This window comes from Bison bison, unplaced genomic scaffold (genome assembly GCF_000754665.1).
Source record: "Bison bison bison isolate TAMUID 2011002044 unplaced genomic scaffold, Bison_UMD1.0 scf7180017864376, whole genome shotgun sequence".
NCBI classification, from domain to species: Eukaryota; Metazoa; Chordata; class Mammalia; order Artiodactyla; family Bovidae; genus Bison; species Bison bison.
The window spans coordinates 9,174,867-9,192,430 of NW_011494948.1; the positions used below are offsets into that span (position 1 = coordinate 9,174,867).

Below are 17,564 nucleotides of genomic sequence, written 5' to 3' on the forward strand. Positions count from 1 at the left end.
GAAGATCCCCTGGAGAAGAAAATGGAAATCCACTCCAGTATGCTAGCCTGGAAATTCCACAGACAAAGGAGCCTGGAGGGCTACAGTCCATGGGGAAGCAGGAGTTGGACACGACTTAGTGACTAAACAGCGACAATAGAAGTTTCTCTTTCCAAAATAAATTCTATGAGCGTGGGAAATCATCTATCAATTTGTCCTCTTAGATTCTGTTTAAAAAAGAACATTTTACTTTCCTCATCAGATACATTCTGGACATTATATGCAGGAGTATTAAATAAGCAAAAGAATTTACCTTTGAGGAGTGGCAGAGTTCCCTGTGGGATCCATGACTTGAAATTCCATGGTATCTGAATTTACTTCCAAAGATGGGTTTATGATGTAAAGAATGGTCTTACTGTTTAAATCCTTCTGGCTAAATTTCTCATGGATAAATTCACCTACAAAAAAGAAGTAAATGATTTTCATCAGTAATCAAATAAAATATTAGATAAGAGCTGATACAATATTTATGGCTGTTTTATTTTTAAACTCTTCCTTTAAAATATTTAAAGTAAATCTTTTCAAGAAATTAATAAAATGTAACCATATTAAAACTCAAAGTCAATTAACTTAAATTACTTTGTTTCAAACATTGTACCTTAAATATGAAAACAGAGAGTGAATAGGAAAATCTAGCAATAAAATCTAAAATTCTGTGCCATCCTGTGATCATCATCTTCATAAAGTAGAAATAACATACAATTCAGAGAAAACTTACATCAAAAAATTGTTTTTAATGAACTTACATAGCTCAGAAATTCATGATATAAGAAAATGGGTCACAAATTCGGATTTGGTCCTGACAATGTATTCCTGTGAATACTTTACAATCTAGCTATTGAAAAAAAGTTATACATAATAAACAGTTGTGTATCAGTATCCAGTTCTCCCACTCAAGATGAATTTAGGAAAATTCAGCTTTAAATCCTCTTTAGCATGGATACTGATTTATAAACTGCATCTGTCAGTAAGCCTTGGGGAGTATTTACCAAATGGGCCTGAACTTAATTACAAATTACCTTCTAGATTGCCAACCACTGAGTATTTTAAAATGAGCAAGGATTAAGGAAGGCAGTACCTGTCGTTGAGTTCTCCAGATGCCCATGTTGGGGGCCTCGTAAAATCTTAAAGATGATCTGATTATCATCAGTGTCGGGGTCTGATGCCTTCAACACGCGGGAGGTGATGTAAATCCCGTAACAACCATTTTTCAAGAGCCCTACTTGAGAAGGGGAATGCAAGTGTGTGACGCGGGGGGCCGCTTTGTCCAACTGGTCCACCTGAATGATCAATAATCACACACAATGTTAAATTAAGCAAAGCCTTCTCATTCCCAAGCAACACCGGGGCTTAAATAGTTCAACAATGACAAACTCTCCTGAATTTCAGATTCCTTCTCCTCCTCACTGGTTAACTTCTGTTAAAAGCTACCTCGTTCACAATATCTTCAGCAAATACCATAGAGCCCAGAAGAGAGGTTAACTTTCTGTTGGAAGCTTTGACTCAGCTTTATTTATTTGCCCACTGCCTGGCTCCCCCATTAGACCTAAGCTTCCTGAGGGCAGACACCGTGTCTTTTTTCCCCCTCAACTAGTCCCCGCACCTGGCAAAATGCCCAACCATTACAGGAGCTCAAGAAATACTTGTTGGATGAATACATTAAAACTGACCCAGGAACTGTATTGCAAACTTAATATTAGTTCTACAAAAGCATTTCCCACTTCTCCCAGTGTTTGATAATTTACAGAAACAATGCTATAAAGGTCTACAAATACACTGAAACTTTCTTTGTCATGTCTTGGTTTAAATAGCAAAAATATTGAATAGCAATACAAATACTTCAGTAAAAAAAAGTGGAAGGTGCTTAGCTATAGGTATTGAGTATTTGTTTTATTGATAGAACCAGGTAACCAAACAGGTAGACTCAATTTGTAAAGGCTGTGATGGGCAATTACTCATGCGTGAAAGAGGGACAGAAGTTCAGACACTACAAAGGACCTCGTTCGCATATGGTATGGCGTCATTAGAAATGACTCATCGGTTACGGAGGGAACATTTTTGGCAGAATTAGCATAATTCATCACTGGTACCACAAAACAGGTACAAGAACACAGTCTTTGTTCCCTTCATTTCTAATCACGCAAATCTTAACTTTATCCCCAAATGAAACTATTGTAATTCTAGCAAAGTAAAAAATGAGTGTTCACAATAAGACCATATATTTTGTGTGTGTGTTTATATAATAAACTACCAGTCATCTGTTGATAAGAAAAAGAGATAGGATAAACTAGTAACAAAATAAAGCCCCACAATTCAGTGTTAACCAATAAAAAATAAAAATCAGAAAGTTTCAGAATAGGAGACAACTACCATTTTTGTTCAAAACAAATACATATATATGTTCACACAGACACAGACAAAATTTTGGGAGCATGTGTGCAAACATGTTCATTTATCTTCAGATGGGGAAAAATAACTATGAGTATTTCTATATATGGACTTTTTTAAGAATGAAATACTTTTCTGTTAAGTTGGCAATCTGCTTTTTTAAATAAAAAAGCAATCACACCTCATATTGGTAAATGTTTGAAGAAATAGACATTTTTATATTTTGTTGGAAGGAATGCCAATTAGTGAAAATCTTTTGGAGATAAACTTGATATATATGTATATTAATAATGTGTATATACTGTGATTCAAAATTTCTACTTTTTGAGTATACCCTACAGAAATAGATGTATAGACAAAGAATATATATATGACTACTAATTAAAATATAATTTGTAATAGCAAATAATAAAAAATTCCATAAAACTTGGAAGTCCTACAGGGGAATTATAAATTATCTCTGCCTGAGATTGAGTGCCATGCAGCCTTTATCAATTATGTTATCAAGGAAGATTTAATGACGTGGAAATTTTTATGATTGGAAACAGGTAATATGCTTAATAGTACATATAATATTATCTCTTTTTTATTTCAATAAAAGACCACAAGCAAGCCACTGATCACAGTGGGATAATGAATTATTGTCTAGACCTTTTCTGTAGTTTATGAATTTTTTAACAACAATTATTTTGTAAGCTGAAGTAGCAACACACAGTTTCAAAGGTTACAGTCATTCTCCTTTCCTAAAAAAGTGAGGATGGTGCCCTCAGAGCTGTGAGATGGGGAGGCAGTTATCACGGCCTTTTGGGGAAGAAGCTCCAGGGTGACTAGTAGGAAGTAGAGTCAGTGGCAAGAGAAGAAAAATAAAGATATTTTAAGACATGTGAGTAATCCTCAAAGTTGGTAAATACACTGAGTGTACGGGGTTTTTAAGTTATATTTTCCTTAAATATAGAAGTATTATAAAAGGAATAAATGCCTGCCGTAATCATTTGCTTTTAAAAATGTTAATATCTACACTTCGGTCTTTGGGGCCCCTGCTGGGTCTTTGGTCCTACTCTGTTAAAATCCATCCTAAATTTCTAGTTTCTTCTTCAAAAGCAGGTCTTTTGGCTCAGGATACCAGAAGCATTTTAAAATATTAGAGTACAGACTTTTTTTTAAAAAAAGGCTATATCCTTATAACCATTTGTGTTGGATTTACTAAAACTTATGTCACACTTGCCTAAACCATAGGAAGCAGTGACACTGGTCCTCTGTCCCTCACCCCCACCCCCATCTTCTTCTAAGAAAGACTTCAGAAATCATCGCACCGAGATTGCAGAATTTTGGTCAGCAACACACAAAAAACCATAACTCAAAAAGATACACGTGCCCCATGTTCATAGCAGCATTGTTCACAATAGCCAAGACCTAAACGTCCATCAATAGATGAATGGATAAAGAAGATGTGGCACACAATGGAACACTACTCAGTCATAAAAATTAATGAAATAATGCCATTTGCAGCAACACGGACGGACCTGGAAATCATACTGAGTGAAGTAAGTCAGAATGAGAAAGACAAATATCATGTAGTATCACTTATATGTGGTATCTAAAGATCACACAAATGAACCTATCTATGGAACAGAATCACAGACATAGAGAACAGACTGGTGGAAGGGGTTGGGGGAGGGATGGAGTGGGAGGTTGGGATTAGCAGATGTAAGCTTTAATATATATTAATAGAAAGGATAAACAACAAAGACCTACTATATAGTATAGAGAACTATATTCAATATCCTACAATAAATCGTAATGGAAAACAATACCTTAAGAAAGAAGGAATGTAAATATATGTATAGCTGAATCATTTTGCTGTACAACAGTGACTAACACATTGTAAATCTTCAATTAAAAAAAGATGCAGAGTCTTAGACAGACAGACATGATTTCCCACAAAATAAATGTCAGATCAGTGCCTGTTGGTGTCAATAAAATACAACTGTGTTTTGTGTTTAGGTCTTGTAGCTTTGCCCTCAGTTACTCAGTTTGGGAACATAAGTGGTACACCTACGTTTAGGAGATTCAGTTCACTTCAGTTCAGTTCAGTTGCTCAGTCGTGTCTGACTCTTTGCGACCCCATGGAATGCAGCATGCGAGGCCTCCCTGCCCATCACCAACTCCCGGAGTTCACTCAAACTCATGTCCATTGAGTCAGTGATGCCATCCAACCATCTCATCCTCTGTTGTCCCCTTCTCTTCCCACCTTCAATCTTTCCCAGAATCAGGGTCTTTTTCAATGGGTCAGTTTTTCCCATCAGGTGGCCAAAATATCAGAGTTTCAGCTTCAGTATCAGTCCTTCCCATGAATATTCAGGACTAATTTCCTTTAGGATGGACTGGTTGGATCTCCTTACAATCCAAGGGAATCTCAAGAGTATTCTCCAACACAACAGTTCAAAAGCATCAATTCTTCGGCACTCAGCTTTCTTTATAGTCCAACTCTCACATACATACATGACTACTGGAAAAACCACAGTTTTAATTAGACAGACATTTGTTGGCAAAGTAATGTCTCTCCTTTTTAATATGCTGTCTAGGTTAGTAGATCTTCTTCCAAGGAGCAAGCGTCTTCTAATTTCATGGCTACAGTCACCATCTGCAGTGATTTTGGAGCCTCCCCAACCCAAGAAAGTCTCTCACTGCTTCCGTTGTTTCCCCATCTATTTGCCATGAAGCAATGGGACCAGATGCCATGATCTTAGTTTTCTAAATGTTGAGCTTTAAGCCAACTTTTTCACTCTCCTCTTTCACTTTCATCATCTTCTTCACTTTTTGCCATAAGGGTGGTGTCATCTGCATCTCTGAGGTTATTGATTGATATTTCTCCCCACAATCTCGATTCCAGCTTGTGCTTCATCCAGCCCAGCGTTTCTCATGATGTACTCTGCGTATAAGTTAAATAATCAGGGTGACAATATACAGCCTTGATGTACTCCTTTCTCAATTTGGAACCAGTTTGTTTTTCCATGTCCAGCTATAACTGTTGCTTCCTGACCTACATAAAGGAGGCAGGATTTCTCAGGAGGCAGGTAATGTGGTCTGGTATTCCCATCTCTTTCAGAAGTTTCCACAGTTTATTGTGATCCACACAGTCAAAGGCTTTGGTGTAGTCAATAAAGCAGAAGTAAATGTTTTTCTGGAACTCTCTTGCTTTTTTGATGATCCAGAGGATGTTGGCAATTTGATCTCCAGTTCCTCTGCCTTTTCTAAATCCAGCTTGAACATCTGGAAGTTCATAGTTCATGTACTGTTGAAGCCTGGCTTGGAGAATTTTGAGCATTACTTTGCTAGTGTGTGAGATGAGTGCAATTGTGCAGTTGTTTGAGCATTCTTTGGCATTGCCTTTCTTTGGGATTGGAATGAAATCTGACCTTTTCCAGTCCTGTGGCCACTGCTGAGTTTTCCAAATTTGCTGGCATATTGACTGCAGCACTTTTGCAGCATCAGCTTTTAGGATTTGAAATAGCTCAACTGGAATTCCATCACCTCCACTAGCTTTGTTTGTAGTGATGCCCACTAAGGCCCACTTGACTTCACATTCCAGGATGTCTGGCTCCAGGTGAGTGATCACACCACCCTGATTATCTGGGTCATGAAGATATTTTTGTATAGCTCTTCTGTGTATTCTTGCCACCTCTTCTTAACATCTTTTGCTTCTGTTAGGTCCATACCATTTCTGTCCTTTATTGCACCCCTCTTTGCATGAAATGTTCCCTTGGTACCTCTAATTTTCTTGAAGAGATCTCTAGTCTTTCCCATTCTATTGTTTTCCTTTATTTCTTTGCATTGATCACTGAGGAAGGCTTTCTTATCTCTCCTTGCTATTCTTTGAAACTCTGCATTCAAATAGGTATATCTTTCCTTTTCTACTTTGCCTTTTGTGTCTTTTCTTTTCTCAGCTATTTACAAGGCCTCCTCAGAGAGCAATTTTGCCTTTTTGTATTTGTTTTTGTTGGGGATAGTCTTGATCACTGCCTCATGTACAATGTCACAAACCTCTGTCCATAGTTCTTCAGGCATTCTGTCTATCAGATCTAGTCTTTTGAATCTATTTGTCACTTCTACTGTATAATCATAAGGGATTTGATTTAAGTCATACCTAAATCAAACGATCTAGTGGTTTTCCCTGCTGCTGCTACTGCTGCTAAGTCGCTTCAGTCGTGTCCGACTCTGTGCCACCCTATAGACGGCAGCCCACCAGGCTCTCCTGTCCCTGGGATTCTCCAGGCAAGAACACTGGAGTGGGTTGCCATTTCTTTCTCCAATGCATGAAAATGAAAAGTGAAAATGAAGTCGCTCAGTAGTGTCCAACTCCCAGCAACCCCATGGACTGTAGCCCACCAGACTCCTCCATCCATGGGATTTTCCAGGCAAGAGTACTGGAGTGAGGTGCCATTGCCTTCTCCAGTGGTTTTCCCTACTCTCTTCAATTTAAGTCTGAATTTGGCAATAAGGAGTTCATGATCTGAGCCACAGTCAGCTCCCAGTCTTGTTTTTACTGACTCTATAGAGTTTCTCCATCTTTGGCTGCAAAGAATATAATCAATCTGATTTTGGTATTGACCATTTGGCCTAATTCATCACTCAGTGGTGGCCAATGTCATATTTTCTTGCCAGAAAGAGCTCTTAAAAGCAAGAGACTGAGGAGGTCACCTCTTCTGCATTACAGATGGTAATGACTACATTACAGTCAGTTCCTGAGTTATTTTACTTCTCAGCTCAGAGACATCAGGAAGTTCAGGGAAATTATGGGAGAAAGTTTGAGGCCTTCCTTCTGAGGTTTTTTTATTTGTTTTGTTTACACAAAAGGCAAAAAAAACCTTGTACTTTGATGAAAAACTTTTGCAACATGTATTCAATAATTCCCTATCAGTTAAGTCTACAACTTCAAGAGATAAGGCTCTTACAATAACCACACTCTATAAGATACTTTTGCTGTTGGGAGAAACTTGATTGAAGTTCTGGTACTCTCTTCAAACTCTAACCCCTTTTCCCTCCCTGTTCTGGAGTGTAGATGGGAACTCTTACACTGGCATTAAGAATTGACAATTCCTACATATTTGTAACCAAATAGAAGCGAAGGGAAGAGAAGTCGCTCAGCCGTGTCTGAATCTTTGCCACCCCATGGACTGTAGCCCACCAGGCTCCTCCATCCATGGGATTTTCCAGGCAAGAGTACTGGAGTGGGTTGCTATTTCCTTCTCCAGATAGACCAGAACATTATTCCAGGTTGGGTAGTACTATGACATTTCTCTACATAGCACGGGGTTGGGGGTAGTCAGGAGTCAAGAAAAATATGAACTGACTGAAAAGTGGGAGAGAACTAACAACAATTAAAACGTAATAAAAAAGAAATTAACTTTACTATGCACAAGGTATTTCTTACATACTCTACCAATAATATCAACACCTTCTCTCTTCTCCCAGTGTATCATAATCTCATTCCACTTTCTAGACTTCCTTTTAGTCAAAGATTCATCTTGTATCCACTCCGTGTTATCATAACTCCCCACTTTCATCCTCAGATCTCACTTTACATAAAGACTGTGATGGTTAATTCTACATGCCAATTTAGCCAGGATGTTTGGTCAAGCTAGATGTTCCTGTGAAGGCATTTGTTTTTAGATTGATGAGTATTTCAAAGAATAGACTTTGAGTAAAGCAGATTACCCTCCATAATGTGGGTGGGCCTCATCCAATCATTTAAAGGCCTTAAAAAATAAAAAAAAAAAAGACCGAAGTCTCTTGAAGAGGAAGGAATTCTGCCTCCAAACTGCCTTTGGACTCAAGACTGTAACATCAACTCCTTCCGTAATCTTCAGGCTGCTGGCCTGCCTCGTAGATTTTGGAATGTGTCAGACCCCACAATTGCATGAGCCAATTCCTAAACAGAAATCAGTCTTTCTCTCTTCCTCTCTCTCTTATCATTTATATGTGTATAAATTATATAATCCTATTGATTGTTTCTCTGGAGATCCCTGACTAAGACAGAGATGAAAGAGCAAGGGAAAATTATTATTATTTTACATAATCAGAATGTATTCTGCATTAAGACAGATTTACATCTTTTATGTTATTGGTGGAAGTATGTAGAAAAGGGTGAACTGTATCCAAGGAGAGTGGATTCAAGGCTTTGAGAGCCAGAATATACTTGATGTGTTTTGACTAAAAAAAGAAAAACACGTTATGCCCTCCAAGAATCATCTTAACAGTCAACATAACTGTGACAGCACAGTACCACAGAAAGGACACAGCATGGGGATCAGGAAGACTGGAGCTCTTTATGTGCGTTTGACCAAATTGTTTAATTTTTGAACTTATGAACATCTATAAAATGGAGACAATAAAACTCAGTTCATTGGATTTTTATGAATATTAAATGAGATTTATATACAGTGGGTCTGACCTACAGTTAACACTTTAAAATTGTAGATTCTATAATTATTTTTCTCATCAATACATGGGTAATACTGATGTAGCTTCATAAGTTTTCGGGTGTTTAATTGAAAACCATTAAAATTATAGTTAACCATTAAAATGCTCTTGGACTGCAAGGAGATCAAACCACTCAATCCTAAAGGAAATCAACCCTGACTATTCAGTGGAAAGACAGATGCTGAAGCTGAAGTTCTATACTTTGGCAGCCTGATGTGAAGAACCAACTCACTGGAAAAGACCCTAACGCAGCGAAAGACTGAGGGCAAGAGGAGAAGGGGACGGCAGAGGATGAGATGGTTAGATAACATCACTGACTCAATGGACATGAATTTGAGCAAACTTAGGGAGATAGTGGAGGACAGAAGAGCCTGGCATGCTGCAGTCCATGGGGTCACAAAAAGTCGGACAAGACTTAGCAACTGAACGACAACAACGCCAGTAGATAACATAGGCCAATAAGCATCATTATAAAAGTATAGTTAGATATTATAAAAGCAATTATAAGAGACTGAATACCTAATATACTTCAGGCAACATGCTAGTACCTTAGATACCTTATCTTGTGTAAGTCTTACCACAATGCTGTAAGGCATGTTTTTTTGTAGAATCAGAAGAGTCAAAAAACTCTTTTTAGTTCACACAGCTTTGAAAACACTGAAAGCAGAAATTCCAACCTAGGTGTCTGTCTCCAAATGTATTTTGGTCCTTTGTGTATTACCACTGACTCCAAAGGTCAATCATTATCTTGCACACAGGCAGCACATCTGTTTTGTGTTCATATTAACATGCTTGGTGCTTTGCTTAGTGCCTGCTGTAGGCATGCTGTAGGAAGGAAAGGAAACAGTTCTCCCGGAAGTCATGTTCTCCTTATCTCTGGCCATGAAATGCGTATTTGTTATACTTGCCTGGATGGTGAATGATACAGGTTCTTGCCACACTCTCCCATCCACAAGAAAGCCATGGTTCGTCCCATCTGTGGCCACAAAAGTGAAGTGGTCAGTCCAAGAATCCCCTCCCAAGTGCCGATAGGCCACATGCCCACTGTCCACGTCCAGCTGAGTGAAATTGTGTGGGATCAGCGCCATCCCCCGCAGGTAGAGCTGGCCATGCCGTGGGAGCTGGGCCAGAAGAAAGGTGAGCTTCTCGGCTGGAGTGTCAGGGTCAGTCAACTGCAGGAGGTCAGGGGAGAGCAGGCCCGTGGCCCCTTCAACCAGTCTCAACCCCTTGTTCCTGGTCACCACGGGTAAGGCTGTGTCCACAGTCGCCAGTGTGATCTCAAAAACCCCAGGCTTGGTCTGAAGTCCATTGCTGACGATGAATCTGGCAAAGAGAGGCAAGGCAGCCTTCAACATGGATTCTTGTGTCACCATCTATTGGAATGAAATGATAACAATACACACCTTTACTCAAGGACATATTGTGTTGGGATGTGAAGGAAAGCTCAAGAGCGGATCTTTCAGGAGGACACCATTCTGTCCATTAAACCAGTCACTAGACAATGCGTACATGGACCATTCTAACCCCCCAAGTATTGCTCAGCAGCATGGATGGTAGATTCCCGGGATGGGGCAGGTTAACTGTGCCAATGATATTTCTCAGGCTTGTCAATACTTAGTGTCATTTCTTGCCCCAAATAGGAATTTCATAGCCCAGACTCTTTTGCAGTTGTATTTTCTTTGTGAGATTTTAATAGGCTCAGTTCTTAAGGCTGATCATTGGAAGCCCATCCAATAAAGTACTGAGTAGGCTGAATTTGGCTAATTCACTCAATTCACATATTTTTTTGTTTGTTTCCTCATTTGCCCATGACAAGATATGGGGGAGTTGTGTTGGACAAAGATTATTGCCCTGCTTTAAAGAAAAGAAAATTAGAGTGGAAAGATTCAGAAACATGGCAGATCATAAGGCAGGTCGGAGACAGAACTGGGACCAACACCCAGGTCCTCTGACTCCACACCTTCTGTTCTTGCCGTTTTAGTGACTGCTGGTTTAACAATCCACTAAGAAAGAGTCATGGTGCCTAAGTATCACTGCAGACCTAGAAGAGAAAACTGAAATGACACAAATCCAAGCTGAGCAAGATGTTTCTTACACTTGAAGCTCTGTGACACCACGGCATGCTTCTGATTACATTGATCACTAAATCACATTCCACCCACACCGACAATCTCAAAATTAAACTAACCAAAATCACCCTTAGAACATTTCAATGTGTAATTTCTATACAAAGGACAATTGAGACTATGATGAAATTAAGCCAACAAAATCTGCTATTGAAACTCCAAAAAGTTAGGAAATCACTAATCTCAAATGGAATTGACACATTCACCACTGGCCAAAGAAACACACTTCAAAACAATCATGGAATTGTGTCTATTTGTTTTTTTCCCACGTACCAGTTCTGAAACAGTCATGGGGGATAGAAACACTCTTATGTTCCACAAATGTAAAAATCTCCTAAAACACTGTAGTGTGTATAACACTGAATGATAAAAGAATTTTCTTTGGAGGTTCTTTTTTAAAATTAGAGAAGATATGGGGTTTATATTTATTTTATAAATTTGACAAATGTGACTACCAAGTTTTTTATTCTCTACAAAAGATATCTTATCTCTCAGGGGTAGAAGGTTGATGCTTTGCTGTTGAACATGAAGGAATATGAAACCAGGTTGTGTGAGCGTGATGAGTCTGCCAGCCTGCCTGAGGCAAAGGACTCAGGGACAAGAGCAGCTGGACCAGAAGTTACAGGGAGATGAGTTTGGCAGATACAGATTTTGCTTTGAAGGCTAGGCTAACATTTTTGAGCTTTCTAATTATCAAGCTGGTAAGACTGCCTACTAGGAAAATAGGATGCGATGCATGGAAAAGGAATCCTTGTCCAAAAAGTTAAAACTGCTAAGTGAAATACTCAAAATAAAACACATTTTTGGACATGTCACATACCTTGATTTGTAAAGAATACAACCTGTTTGGTTTCTTTTTCCCCCATAGCTCAAACAAGAATATGGAATCAACTTTAGAAATGTAGATGGAACAAAATCATAGTTTCCTTAAAACAAAACAATATGTTTGGATAAATATATCCTAAGCAAATAGGTAATTTCATTGCTGGATCATGGAGTGTTTGCAAAATCTATTATTTTTTAAGAAGAAAAAAAAATCACACCTGAGAAAAAAATATTTGTGTATGCTCTTCACCTTTTAAGTTATTAGTCACCTTGACAATATCAAAGATCAGGTGATACACATTTTTAGGTACAAAAATCATAGTCTGTTTCTCAGGGGATGCTTTTCATGGAATTATGCCCTTACTCTATTGTTTTCTGGTTAACTCTGTCATGTTTCCTCCCTGGAGTCTATCTGAGCAGAGGTAAAAATTGGAGACTAGGCATCCTCTCAGGGCCTCCATTTTCATGCAACCTCTCCAGAAACACACTTCATGCCTTCAACTTTGCCCTCTTTCACAATATAAAATGGCTATCTATATAAAAACATGCTCTTTGGAGAGTTTTAAATTAGCAATTTATAGTTGAGTACAGACTTAAGCCAGAGAACATGTAGGCATGTCAAATACCGGTGGAGAAGGAAGAAAAAGAAAACAGGAGAGAAGGGGAGGGACAGCCATCAGGAGCAAGGAGGTGAAGCTGCCAGGGGCGCATCAGAGGTGGCCATGTTGAGTATCTGATTCTGACTTTCTCCTCTGGAGACTAAATTCCAAAAATGCCCAACTGGGTGCCCCAAGCTCAGTCTCAAAGTGGCTGCATTATCCACATACATGTGACCTGTCCGAGGCCACTGAAGTTTTCTCATGATCTAGGCAGTCCATCTTAGACTCCTCTCTGCCTCTGACGGGCATCTGACCACAATGAAAATCAGCAGTCTGCCCTCAGTCAGAGGGGAATGAGGGTGAGTGGGTTAGGGACCATTTAAGATAAGAAACATGTTTCCTGAGTCCGGTGTTCCCAGCTGGGACGCTCAGGCAGCTGTCTGCACGGACAGAAAGCTAACAAGCCAGTGGCCAAAAGGATGCAATGTCCCAACATGACTGGATCAAGTACATCTTTCCACATTCACAAGTAACAGTGCAAACTATTCACAAGCAGAGAATATTATCAGAGAGAGTGAGAGATGGGGTGAATTGGCCCTGGTTGGATTCCCAGTCAAAAGAAAAAAAAGCCTAGCAGAACCAGTGCGACAAGGTCAACGCTTTGTGCCTGTAAACGTTGACCAGATGATCTTGCAAATGGCCCACACCATCCCCCTCAGAAGAAACCTTCCAAATAGATTTCCAAGATTTATAACAATAGTGCCATTGCTATTATGGCATCCAGTCAAGCTTAAGAAGCCAGTGGTGTTGAGGTGGCAGGTCCTTCTGTGGGTCCATTTTGTTTAATTCCCTTTATTATGCCCCCCCTGAGAGGAAATGCAGCCAAGATGACCACTGTCTCATGAAATTTGGGGAATGACTCTCAGATCTGTGTGGGGTGCCTGCCCGGCCTGATTTCACCATTACCATGGTGCTTTCAAGCTTTCTGCATTTCCTGGCAATAGAGTTGGCTGAAGAATCTGCCATCTGTCATGGCATTTAAAAGATAAAAATGGAATCATAAATAGAGCCAGTTCTTCAGGAAAAAAAAAAAAAAGTCCAACCGGCATGTCAAAATGGAGGACATTAGCATGTTCTTTTAGAACCCGGCTGCCAGCAGCTGAAGTCAGCTTGCTAATCACTTGGTGTCAGCTGTCCCAGAATGTGCTGCCAAATCCTTCTTCCAGGCCAGCAGCACCAAACAATACAGGAGAAATTTATGATTCACAAAATATTTTTGCAGAAGGTAAAATCTGACCATTAAACTCCCCCGTTTAATTAATGCTGCCAGAGCTTACATTAAAAAGTGAAGGGAGGAGGGAAGATCTCTGCCACAGAATTTATCTCTTCTCCCCAGCCAAATTCCTTGCCAGATTTAACAGCAAGCAACATAAATTTAGGTGATTAGATTGGTTGCATATATTTAATTTTTAAAAAGCACCATGATGACACTTTCATTAAAAAAACAGCCTTTCAGCTTTGGTTGAAAGCCACCTGACAAACAACACAATGGTTGGGTTAGTGAAATGACAAGATTAAAACAAGGGTCTTCAGCAGATGTGAGGCTCTTCCATTATAAATATGCAAAACTGCTGGCCAAACATCAGAATGACGCACATGGAGAAGGGTCCTTCCCACAAGAAAAGATTCTCCACAAGGTTTTTAGTGCAGTCAGATCTCTCCACAATGAGATCTCAGCCCAAATTTAGCTCTGATACTCAGCTATGTCAATTTAGGTGACTTCTTGCCTCTTCGAGACTCACTTTTCTCACCCATAAAATGGGAACAAGACATCTCTCTCAAGGTGGTGGTGTAAGGCTTCAGAGTAAAAAGGGTCTAGGACACTGCTTGATGGGGCTTCTCAGGTGGCACTAGTGGTAAAAAACCCACCTGCCAAGGCAGGAGACATAAGAGACGAGGGTTCGATCCCTGAGTCGGGAAGATCCCCTGGAGGAAGGCACGGCAACCCACTCCAGTATTCTTGCCTGGAGAATCCCATGGACAGAGGAGCCTGGCAGGCTACAGTCCACAGGGTCGTACAGAGTCAGACATGACTGAAGCGACTTAGCATGCACGCACACACTGCTTGATCCATTACAGGTGTATCAAGAGTAGCTTTCTTACACATAAATGAAGGGGCTGGATTAAATCAGTGTTTTCCTACCCTTGCTGTTTATTGTCTCAATGAACCTGTTTCCTAATCTTGAGTCATTCAAACACCACCTTCACAATTTTTGCCATTTTCTGGTACTACTTGTACTCTTATTATGCTTTATATCAACTCATTGTTCTTCTTAAATAAATGTACTTGAAAAGAAACCTTTTAACAACTAAAAGACCAAAGTTTTCACTCATAAAAACGAAATCACCATAAACACCACAAAAATAAATACAAGAAACCAACTGTTTTTCATTCACGCTAGATGTTGTTGGCCAATGGCTTGGAGCCTGAGGCCTGTACGCTCTTTGCTAAAAAGGGAAAAACAGTCCATACTGAAGAGCTGTTAAGGACATATGAGCACAGGCCGCCTGAGACTTCCTTCTACAAACAGAAGGATTGAGAGTATTAAAAAGGAGTTTCTCACTCTCAAATCTCTATTACTTAACGTCTCCTTTCTGTACCAGCCGACATCATTTTGCATCTTTGTAGCATTGGTGGTACTAATCACTCATTTTACACAATTGAGTCACAGAGTTTCTGCTAAATGAAAACCTTGCCCAGAAGCTCTCTATGCAAAACAAACTAAAAGTCAAACCACCAACAAACAAAACAAAGTTATCTTAGTAACTCGAGATGTGAGCTGCAGAACACCATCAATTCAGCCCCTTCATGTGCTGTCTGGGAGAGGACCTCAGAGGCTCCTGTAAACCCTCAGATGCCTCAGAACACACTGGGAACAATGCGCTGGACTGGATTGGACATGGCTAGTCCCAGCAGCATCGGAAGCACCTGGAGAGCTTTGAAAATACAGATTCCTAGGCCTGAAACTGAACTTACTAAGGCTGTCTCTCTGCAGTGAGGCCCAAGAATTTAAATTTTGTAAATCTCTCAGGTAACTCTCCTGAGAATCTAGAGACTTAGAAACTCCTGGGATGAATGATTTTATAAACACCCTCAAGTATGATTCTCTATGGATGTGAATTAGAGAGAGATACCGTTTTTTATTCTCAGCTCATCACTACCATCTAATTAAGGCCTAATCATTATTTCTCAACATCTTTATGTGTTCATTCTTTGGCTTCACCAGCAGAATCTCTGGTTTCTCCAATACAGTCATGAATGTCTTCAGCAGACTCTCCCATAGGCATGGATGGAAGCAAATAGGAATGGACAGGAAAAAGAAGTTCCAGAAATGGGTGTCAAATGAAAAACCCTGAATCTGATATACCTGCGCTAAGCTAATAAGCATCCACCCTCCATTAATAAGCAGGAAAAAAGGAATCATATTGCTCTTTATAACTTCTTCCTTCCTTCAAGATTAATCTTGGTATTGTAAAGATTGGAGAGCAAAAAAAGGGGGCCAAGTCAAGAATATGGTAAACAATAACTACAAGAATAACAAAAACAATAGAAACATTAAAATAAACATTGAAATCTAATATTCATAATAGAAACCAATACTTATCTTGTTCTTCCTATGTGCCGTGTTTTGGGTTTTTTATTGGAATATAATAGCTTTACAATGTTGTGTTAGTCTCCTCCGTACAACACCATGAATTGGCCATATATATATATACATGTACCTGCTCCCTCTTGAGCCTCCCTCCCACCCCTTCTCCCGTCCGACCTCTCTAGGTTGTCGCAGAGTATCCAGCTGAGCTCCCTGTGCTATACAGCAGCGTCCTGCCAGCTATCTATTTTCTGTAGGGTAGTGTATGTCTGACAATGCTACTCTCTCAGTCCGTCCCCCATCCCCTTCCCCACTGTGTCCACAAAATCATTCTCTATGTCTGCTCATCTATTCCTACCCTGCAGATAGGTTCATCAGTATCATTTTTCTAGATTCCATATTAAGAACATTACACATAAGCTCATTTAAAGCTCTCAACAACTCTGACATAGCCACTATGAGCTTCATTCCTTTTACAGAAGGGTTTATAGGAGCACAGGAGAAGGAATGACTTGAGGAAAACCAGAGATGTGGGTCATGAAAGACAGAACTGACCCCAATTTCGTGCTTTCATGACTGTACCGTATCCCAAGCCAAGGAATCGGTGTGAAAAGTAATCCTCACTTCTGATGTTTTAGTTGACACCTAGCAACACTCAAGCACTGAATTGGTATTAAGATAGTGAGCCACCAAATGATCATCTGCTTGTTAAGAACATTTGTCTAAAGAAAAAAAGGAGGTATTAGTCTACACTTCCCTGGATTTTTTTTACCTAACTATACAACTCATCTTTTCAAATCATCATTCCAAATACCAAAAAGGCAAGCAAAATAATCTTTATTGACATTTAAACATTGTTTATCATGGCAGACATACTGAATTAGATAAGATATACGATAGAGGAGAGTGGCATTTGGACACGGGTTATCCGTGTACTTGATAGTTTATGGGAGCCTGTCAAATAACATAGGAGTCTGCTACAGTTGTGTTATTTTATAGCATTCTTTGGAAGGTTGCATTCTGACATGACAAAAATCATAGTGGAGGACAGAAGCCCTGTGTGTATGGAAGATAAATCAACGCTCTCAGAGCCTCTTTCTTAATTGGAGAATTCAGGGTTAGATGTGTACCAAGGTCCCCCAAAGGCTGGTCCAGGATTTCTGGGTTCTCAACCCAGCCCTGGGAATCTGTATTTCTATCAAGAACCCCAAGTTCAGCCAGTTTTGATAACTGCTAAAGGATAGACCCTCTAGAGTTTTTCTTGCTTTATGTGACTGGAAACAGATTTCAGTATTTTAAATGAATGTAGACTTTCATTAATGTTGTATCTTTGCCTTTTCAACAGATTGTTATTCCTCCCAGTGATTTATTTGATACAGAATCCTTGAACAGGTGCACAGCCCCCAATTATAACACTGTTTCTATGGGGAAATATGATCCACTTTATGACAACA

The 17,564-nt window shown here is 39.6% G+C and overlaps 1 protein-coding gene across 4 annotated transcripts in view; it reads right to left on the bottom strand.

The window, feature by feature from the left end:
• The window catches only part of FREM1 (FRAS1 related extracellular matrix 1), a 217,979-nt gene that overhangs the window by 33,776 nt on the left and 166,639 nt on the right, over positions 1-17,564 (bottom strand). For 3 of the 4 annotated variants that reach the window (XM_010857025.1, XM_010857026.1, XM_010857024.1), the window contains exons 25-27: positions 9,819-10,233; positions 1,118-1,319; positions 293-437 (exon numbers count right to left, since the gene is read on the bottom strand). In XM_010857025.1, coding sequence (XP_010855327.1) covers positions 293-437; positions 1,118-1,319; positions 9,819-10,233 — 762 coding nt within the window. Of the gene's footprint in view, positions 1-292; positions 438-1,117; positions 1,320-9,818; positions 10,284-17,564 lie in introns of all 4 variants that reach the window. The other variant, XM_010857027.1, reaches the window with a different exon arrangement.